The 9821-nt window shown below is 43.9% G+C and overlaps 1 protein-coding gene across 1 annotated transcript; it reads left to right on the top strand.

The window, feature by feature from the left end:
* Window positions 1–5792: 5792 nt before the first annotated feature.
* Window positions 5793–7194, top strand: LOC113019670 (nuclear factor 7, brain-like). The gene has a single exon (XM_026163464.1). It carries the CDS (start codon window positions 5808–5810, stop codon window positions 7191–7193), a length of 1386 nt encoding a protein of 461 aa, XP_026019249.1. The 5' UTR covers window positions 5793–5807; the 3' UTR covers window position 7194.
* The last annotated feature ends 2627 nt before the right edge of the window (window positions 7195–9821 follow it).

Genomic DNA, 9821 nt, shown 5'->3' with positions numbered 1-9821 from the left:
CCCCTTCTGGCTGCCTCTGCCTCAATTTTATCCCACAACTTAGACATTCACATTACTCACACCCTCATTACACATACATATAGGATCTTGCGGGTGGCCACGCTACACGGAGACCAAGTTACCATCAGGGTGTACACCTCACCCCTGGCATCGTTGCCCACCTCTCAATTTTAAATACACGTAGACATTGAGGGCTAGTAGGAGGGACTATGCGCTTACCTGCTGCTCTCTGGCAGGTAGCTCCATGCCCTCCTGGGTTTTAATTGCACCTTAGAACACACATGCATCAACACTACAATGAGCGGGTGGAGGGAGGTTTGGAGTCTTCTCTCACCCCCATTCTCTGTGGCCTGCTGGAACGGGGGGGCTAGGAGGAGTTGGCCGTCCGACTGCGGTCTGGGGTGTGGGGCCTCCCTGCTGCTGCGGAGTCAGGGCGATCTGCCTCTCCCCACCGCAGGGAAAAGGGTAACACCACCTGGGTCTGGGTGCAGTTCCCCCCTCCAGGGGCAGGGGTACCTAGACCCGGTTCGTAGAGTACGCTTGGGGAGTGTGATCGTGTGTACAGCGTCTCTTTATGTCTGTCTCCACGTCGGTTGAGTGTGGAGTAAGTGCATATGAGAGCATGAGGGTGGGAATGGATGTTTGTGTCTGTGTGTGCCTGTATGTCTGTGTCTATATGTCAGGTTGGGTATCAGACGCCACCTCTCTGGGGACACCTCAGGCCCTCCAAGGTTTGGAGGCCTATCTCCCCCAACCACTTCCCCTGCCAGTGGCAAACACCCTCAGACATCGGTGCATTGGTGGTTCTTTGTGTCCGGGGATGGGCGTCCGGGTACACACCGGCTCACTCCTTGGTGGCTGCTTGTCGGGGCCTGGAACCTGGGGCTCGCTCTGGCCACTTCGGGGGTGGGGTGTCCTCGGCCTCTCGGCCTGGGGCTCGGTCACGCACGCACGCACGCACACATCCTCCAACCGCACACACACACACAGATTTTGTTTTCAAACTCCATTGTGGTTTCATTTCACACCTCAAACATTTAGTAAACAATTAAGCAAATACAAGTAATCTGCAATAAATTACAGGTAGTAATAAAATAAACTACTAACTCTTTTACGCTAGGTTCCACACCTACACGTGTATTTTTGAACATGCAGCTGTTTCGTCCACGTAAACGGCGTTTCAAATCACCAAAAACTGAGATTTTTTTAAAAATCATTTTTTACGTTTACGTGTGGACGAGGAATACAGAGTTTGTCACACAACGTCAAAGGTATGTGGCTATTTTCACGTCACGCTGTGCGCCACGTTATTGTTTACATGAGATGAATTGCAGAATGATAGATAGAGACAAAATACTGTTAATCTGACCATCTGCAGGTTTTACACGCTTACATACACACAGTTACTGTCCCTCCATTTACAAAGGCAGAGGCGTCACGGTGTGATTATTTTACATGTAGTTGTTTTTTTCCCCCTGTGTAATAATATTCAACATTGTTAGCAATACATTTTTCAAAAAATGCCTCTCTGTGCAAAATGGGTTTAAAAACATAAACAGCTGTGGGATACTGTTAGTCCGTGATTTGAACCGGGGGAACAAATCGTGGCAGGATCAGCCTGATGTTATTTGTATCCCGCTGTAACTTTAGTGTATACAGAGCTAACATCTCCAACATGTCAGGAGTAGTTAATCATTACAATAAGTGTTTGTGAACTAAAAATAATGAATGTGGGATACTGTTTGTCCGTGATTTAAACAGCCCAGCGCTGCTCCCGAGGAAGGTAAAACCAATTCTGCAGGGAGACCTACCTCGGCACTTGTGCAGGTGAAGCCAAAGGGAAGATTTGCTTCACCATATTTTCTAGTCTTTGGCTTAGAATGAAGTTGGTTTGGAAACATATTCAGCGATGCTTCATCTCTTGCTTTGTGTTTCTGTAGGCGCCCGTGCTAGCAGTGTCCAAGCGTTTTGTTTTTTCCCCCCCTTTTCATCCCGCGCCCCTCTGTCATGGCTCTGCGCCCCCCCTAGGGGCGGGCCCCACACTTTGGGAAGGTCTGCCCTGGAGGACGAGGCTGTGGCCCCCCCGACACCCTCTAGCAGAGCATCACATGAAGGAACCTTTTAAAGACAAGCGCGTCCATGCTCACAGGTGTACACACGGGTGCTCACACACACAAACTACACCCTTTTTGGCTCCTACCTCAAAGCACACTGTGCGCTGTCGATATTACGTGCTGCACAATAATGTTTAATATTTAGTTTTTATTGTTACATTCCCATAGATCATCGTGATGTTGTTTATTATATTGCTCTTTTTTTTCTGCTTGTTTTGTCTTTTTTCTTTCTCAGCAGGTGATCCAGGTGATTGATATATGTATTTTTTGTCTGCTTATTTTGATGTTTTTTGTTCTTTTCCCTTTATCGCTGTCCCTCTTCACCGCTGTTTTTCTTTCCCTTTCTTTCTCCCCTTTCTTTTCCCCATTCAAGTCTGTCCCGTATTTAACAAGTGAAAATAAAATGAAATAAACAATAAAAGGTGAATCAAATAGACCATTACGGCAAGGCTGGGATAGTCAATTTGGTAGAGTAAATCCGTTGGGCATCTTTCTTCGCCTTGTATGTAAATTGCATAAAATGGATGACACATGAAGTGAAGCCTACTCATATGTGACTTAATGTTCATATGAAATGGAATTTTCTATATTGAGAATGAGACTGAAAGTAAGAAAATGTAACAGCATGATTTTTAAGTTTAAAGTTTTAAAATCAAGTATGTGAGAAAAAAGGTAGAGATAGAATAACAGGGTGGGGCTGGACATGGGATGAACTTATGTAAAAAAGGTGATTGAATGGGTAGATGAAGGAGAGAGGAGAGGGCGAGTAAGCACTAGGCAGCACATTAGTTGGTGGTTGCGGTATTGGTATAAAGATTTTTTTGTGAAAGAACTCTGGGAGAATTTCCACTGAATGCCCCACTGAATGGGGATGCTTCCTGTTGATTGATTATCATCAACTCAGAACTCAGAGATGGATGTATCTTCGGATTCAGTAGTGCCTATTCTCTCCAAAAAAAATCAGCATTAGCTCAGAGCAAATTAATTAGGCAAGTATAATGGATGTGGTTTCATTATTTTTTTGTGATTATTGTTGCCATTAAAGCAACATTGCTTTAATACAATTTCCTGCAATTGAAGTCTAAATTTTGGATATGCCACTTTTTAGGTCTTTGTGAAACAGTAAAAGTAAAAAATCTGAATATTAATCCTTTTTAGTGTGATTAGCTCTTACAGGTTACTCCAGCCCTTTAAAAGTAACAGATCCATGATGCCTATCCTAAAATCAACCCAGATTATCAGTTGCAATAATCGAGAAGGTTGCTGCCTCTAACAGGTGTGGCTGTTAACAATAGACCTGCAAAGCTACTCAGCTCCCTGGCTCTTATCAGAGGAGGCAGGGAAAAAAACCTGGACTTCAGTGTGGTCAAAACAATACTAGAAAGGGGGGGACCCAAGTGACAACGGTGGAATGATTAATAAATATGAGCCTTTATTTTGGAGGCTGAACAAAAACATTAGGTGTGTCACAAAACATAGGCTGCATCCTCCTGAGGCGGCATTTGTAGACCAATTATGTCACAGTGTGTGTGTGTTTGTGTATGTTTGTCTGTGTTTGAGCTGGGCTACTCTCACACAGTATTGTGTGCGATGGTTTATCGACCTCCAAAATACAATAATGACTTTGCTGACATATTGTCAATAGAAAATTGTACTTAGTAGTCAGTATAATCTTTAAATCTTTAATGATATAAGTTTGCATATGGTAGAATACTGCATGTAATCATTTGTGTTTAGAAGTATATAGTTGGTGGCATATTGAAAGAATGTCTCATCCTAGGAAGTCTGTAACAACGGTGTGTACTTTCCAGGGTGTTCTGGCTTCACCCCCACATCCTAGGAACATGGGAAAGGTTGTACCTTGTCTTATTGTTTTACGGGAGGATTAACGTAGCTATGTCAGCTATGTCAACAACCATGCCGGCACACCAATCTGTTGGTTCCTCAACTCGGGTAATGACACCAAGCTCTTCCATTCGTTGGAGTTCCTCCTTTACCCTTCCCATTAGAGGCAGAGGAAGCCTTTGCGGAGTTTTGAGCGAGTATGGCACAGCGTTCGGTTTGAGTTTAATGTGATAGGCCCGCTGCACTTTCCCTAGACCATTGCAAAGTTTAGGGAAAGTAGTCTTCAGAGTGTTCATTGAAACCGTGTCAACTCGCACCAGCAGGCCAAGAACTGTAATGGCGGGCAGGCCTAGCAGTGGAGTGCTCAGGTTTCTTACAACATAGACCTTCTCTGTTGTCTGTTTTGCTCCTTAGCTGAGCTGTAGCTTTGTAAAACCAGCAACGTCCAGTGGTGTTTTTCCAGGGCCTGACAAAGGTTTTTCTGGCTGCTGGAGAACTGGTCTGTGTTCATTAGCAAAAATTTTTGATAAGTCCGAGTCAGCTACTACAGTCATATCTGCTTCAGTATCCAGTTTGAAAATGATTTTTGCATCTTTCACTTGTATGATGGCTGTCCACGCCTGGCCGTCACTGGAAACTGAGCCTAGGAAGAAACCTTGCTCCTCTTCCTCCTCAATACTTTGCACTGTCTTGCTTTGCCTGCAGACGCGCTGGTAGTGACCTTTTTTTCCACATAAATGACATTTTGCATCATTCGCTGGGCACTCAGGTTTCGGCTGTGGAGAGCCTCCGCACTTGTAGCATTTGTTACTTTGTCTGTTGCTATACTGCTGTTGTGTTTTGACAGTTTTATTTTTGAACATGTTGAACTTTGTTTTGTCGTGCTTTTGTATCACTCTGTCAACTGTTTTCGTATTTATTTGCATTACATTTGTTTCACTTCTCCAACCTGACTGTTGCTTTTTGATTTCTTCTGACTGCCTGGCCATATTTATAGCTTTATCCAAGTCCAAGTCTTTTTCCATCTGCATGTGCTCAGACAGCCTCGTGTCGACCAAGCCCACTACTATTCTGTCTCTTATCAGCTCATCGTGGAGCGGTCCGTAGTTACAGTGCTCTGCTAATGCATGCAAGGCAGTCACGAATGCAGTCTCATTTGGCTCTTGTTTGCGCATATTAAAACGTACGCGCTCATAAACAACATTTTTCCTGACAATGAAAAAGTTGTGGAAGCTATCTCTCACTTTAGCATAGTCCCGCTGGTCTACATCACTACATAACTCGAGTCCTCTCAGGACGTCATCCGCTCCATCTCCCATACAATATATGAGAGTGTTCACTTGATTTTCCTCCAAGCTCGCGGACAGATTACTTGCCTGATGGAATCTCTCGAAGCCACCCCCATCTTGCCTGAAATGGAGCAAAACCTGTTTTATACCTTTGATGTAAAAGAAGGATGACAGTTTAACACTGGAATTAACATACCTGAGATTCAGGTGAAAAGAAACATTTAACAGAAAGGTGCCATGAAAATCCGCCCATCACCTGACACACCTGGGAAAAACCAGTAAATAGGATGTTATTCAACCTCAGTAAAGAGAGACGCACAGACGATCAGACTGAGCTCAGACCAAACTAGCAGCTTCCTCTGAGTGAGTCCAGCTACAGGAGAGAAAAGTGGAAAACTCCAACACTGCTGCTTCAAGCTGCTGACGCTCCACACACTGAATGTGAGTTTGAGCAAAAACACGACTCAAAGGAAGTTTTAGTGAAGGTGGTAGAGGAGGGAGGGGAGCCAGGACTGACTGTACTTCCTGTCTGCTGTTTTCAGCTTCACTCACAGACTCAATGGCTTCCAGATCAGAGGAGGATCTCTGCTGTCCGGTCTGTCAGGAGGTCTTCAGAGATCCTGTTATTCTGTCATGTAGCCACAGCTTCTGTAAAGACTGTCTGAAGAGATGGTGGAGAAAGAGACCAACACACGAGTGTCCAGTTTGTAAAAGAAGATCTTCAAAGGAAGAACCACCTTTAAATCGAGCTTTAAAGAACCTGTGTGAGTCGTTCTTACAGGAGAGATATCAGAGAGCTTCAGAGGCTCTCTGCAGTCTGCACTCTGAGAAACTCAAACTCTTCTGTCTGGACCATCAGCAGCCAGTGTGTGTCGTCTGCTGTGGCTCAGAAAAACACACCAATCACAGATTCAGACCCATCGATGAAGCTGCACGACAACACAAGAAGGAACTTCAGGAAACTCTGGAGCCCTTAAAGGAGAAGTTAAAGGTTTGCAAACGAGTTCAAGTGAAGTTTGATCAAACAGCAGAACACATTAAGGTCCAGGCCCGACACACAGAGAGGCAGATTAAGGAGCAGTTTAAGAAGCTTCAGCAGTTTCTAGCAGAGGAAGAGGAGGCCAGGCTGGCTGCACTGAGGGAGGAAGAGGAGCAGAAGAGTGGGATGATGAAGGAGAAGATGGAGGCTCTGAGCAGAGAGATAGCAGCTCTTTCAGACACAGTCAGAGCCACAGAGGAGGAGCTGAGAGCTGAAGACGTCTCATTCCTGCACAACTACAAGGCTGCAGTGGAAAGAGTCCAGCGCTGCCCCCTGCTGGATGATCCACAGCTGCCCTCAGGAGCTCTGATAGACCAGGCCAAACACCTGGGCAACCTGACCTTCAACATCTGGAACAACATGAAGGACATGGTCTCCTACACTCCTCTCATTCTGGACCCAAACACTGCTCATCCAAACCTCATCCTGTCTGAAGATCTGACCAGTGTGAGAGGAGGAGAGAGGCAGCAGCTTCCTGATAATCCAGAGAGGTTTGATCGTTTCTATTCTGTCCTGGGCTCTGAGGGCTTTAACTCAGGGACTCACAGCTGGGATGTTGAAGTTGGAGACAGTAAATGGTGGGTACTGGGTGTGTTAGCAGAGTCTGTGCAGAGGAAGGGAATCATGCTGTCTGGATTATGGAGAATAGGTTTCTTTTTAGGTAAATATTCAGCGCGTTCACCATCAGCAGATTCTGCTCTCTCAGTAGAGAAGAAGCTCCAGAGGATCAGAGTGAATCTGGACTGGAACAGAGGAAAGCTGTCGTTCTCTGATCCTGATACTAACACACACATACACACCTTCACACACACTTTCACTCACAGGATGTTTCCATACATTCAAACTGATGGTAAAGTGAAGGTGTGTCCGTTGAAGGTGTCAGTGTCAGTGCAGCAGATGAGTTGAGGATGATGATGTCACAATAAACTAGCTAGTCATAGATATCAATATTTACTAAATAATAAACGATATTGTGCAGCACGCAAGATAGACAGCGCACAGTGTGCTTTGAGGCAGCAGCCAAGAAAGCTTTAGTCCGCGTCTGTGAATACCCATGTGTGCATACCTGTGTGGATCAGCATGCTTGCATTCCAAAGGTTTCTCCATGTAATGATCTGCTAGGGAGTGTGGGGGGGCCACAGCCCCGTCCTCCAGGGTGTGAAGCGGGTATGGAGGAGATCAAAACTCCAGACATCCAGAGGCCCCCAGAACACAAGAGACCATGGAAGACCAACAGAGGGGCAGCTGCACCACTGTCCCAGTAAGAGCTGAGGAGAGTCCCAGATGAGGGCTCGCCCAGCAGCCGCGGAGCAGAAGTCAGGGGGAGTTGCAGTGACGCGCCCGTGAGCTCCGCCGGCAGCCAGCTGTAATGATGATGTTTCTAATGTTGTTTCCTGTCAGTGAGTTGAAGCTGTTAAACTGCAGCTGTCCTCCTGCTGCCTCGTTGTTCCAAAGCTCTTTGTTTCTCTTTTAGTTTCACTGTTTCTTTCTGTTTCTGCTGTCCACCTTTTCACATGGAAAATCATTTCACTGTTTCTCACTGAATGACTCCCCAAACTAGATTTGAAATTCTATCAAGTTTCTAATCATTACAAGTGATTCATGTTTCTATTTGATGTGTAAATGGAGATGATTTAGTTTGCTGGGATATGGACTGACATGTGTTGAATGGGAGGAGCAGTTTGTTGTTGTCTTCTTGTCTGTTTATGACAATGAAAGGCTGGAGTATTATGTACGTGCTTCACTGTCAGTATCTTCAGGGGGATTCAAAGTCATGAGATAAACTAGTGTAGAGGAAAATATCGGAGCTTTATTTTGTATCAAAGCAGAGCGTGTCGTCCAGCCGGAGGAATGTCTCACCAACAAAGCATCTCTTTACAAATAAATTTGCTCCACCATTTTCCTTCATGCTATTGGGTGGCTGTAGCTCAGGTGGTAGAGCAGGTCATCTACTGATTGGAAGGTTGGTGGTTCGATTCCCGGCTTCCCCCTAGTCTGCATGCCAAATATCCTTGGGCAAGATACTAACCCGAAATTGCTCTCCAATGCATTCATCGGAGTATGAATGTGTGTGAACGTCAGTTGTGCTTGTGCGAATGGGTGAATGCACAAGTTGTGTAAAGCGCTTTGAGTGCTCAGAAGAGTGGAAAAGCGCTATATAAGAACTAGTCCATTTACCATGCTGTCCAACCAGTGTCAGAAGATCTAGACCCCACTTTGTCATTTTCAGCTGCGAACACCTTATCATCACGCAAACATTCAAAGTGATTTGATAGAAACCTCGATCCACAATGAAATCTCAGCCATCTCTTCTTCCTCCTTTTCTGGGAAAACCATCAAACTCTACATTACACTCTGCATTTTTCAGGGTCAAGTCCTCCACTGATATCTGTGCAAACCTAACACACTGCTGACTGTTTTATGACTACATCCACTTTGACCTTTGACCTACTTCTGTCTGTTTTTGTGGAAAGTATCATAATAATTATTATTTTGACCTTTGGGCCCTTTCATTTGACATGTTATGTGTGAAGAGTATCATTATTGTTGACTCCATAATTCTCAATTATTCAGTGTGTTTAGCAAGATCAAAGCGAGCAGCTCAGTTATACCAAAGGAACATCTCTTTCTAAACACATCTGACTGTGTGTTTGTGTGTGTGTGTGTGTGTGTGTGTATACATGTTTAGACATCTTTGTGAGTTCAGAAAATTGGCATGCTACTGTACTTGTGGGGACCAACAGTTACTTATGAGGACAAAGTGCCGTCCTCACGAGTTTGACAGTACTTTTGAGACTCAAAATATGGTTTTAGTGTCATGGTTACAGTTAGGGTATAGTTTTGTTTAGGGTTAGATTAGAGAATTAAATGAGTGAAAACTCAGAGTTGGGGCACTACATCATCATTCATCGTATTTATTTGTGGATATTTGCTGCCATCACCTGGAGAAATACAGGAAGTAAAAATTGGAGGAGGGTCAGAAACTAAGATCCATCAATTTGAGCCATAAAAATGATCCAAACCAATCTTAGGGCCGTTCATCAATACAGGTGAGAAAATATATTACAGTGATGAAAAATGTAGAAACAAATCAACCTATACACACAATTTATTTTTTCATCCAAACCAAAATTAAATATCTTATCACATTTTGAATCCCAAATAAAACACACCAAAAGAGAAGAAATTATTCTTTAAGATAAAAAAGATGAAAGTGAAAAAATGAACTTTGATTTATTTTCCTCCTGACCTCCACAACCAGAATTTGTCATAAAATGTCACAGGAAAGACCGAATAAAAAAAAACCTAAAAAAACTATAAGTGGGAATAAGAAAAGTAAACAAAAGTACAAACACAGAATAAGAAAATTAATTTAGCTGTAAAATATCAGGGAACAGGGAAAGAAAGGTTCGAGAAGAAATAAGATAAGGATAAGGGAATGAATGAATTTACCTCTAAAATAAAAGGGAAGGGAAAAAAGGTTTAAGAAAGAAACAGGAAAAAGGTTAAGGTTGGAAGGAAATAAGAAAAGAA

Source organism: Astatotilapia calliptera, chromosome 3 (genome assembly GCF_900246225.1).
Source record: "Astatotilapia calliptera chromosome 3, fAstCal1.2, whole genome shotgun sequence".
Classification (NCBI taxonomy): domain Eukaryota; kingdom Metazoa; phylum Chordata; class Actinopteri; order Cichliformes; family Cichlidae; genus Astatotilapia; species Astatotilapia calliptera.
The sequence above is the reverse complement of the archived record's forward strand: the minus strand, read 5'-3'. Positions and strand labels throughout refer to the sequence as shown.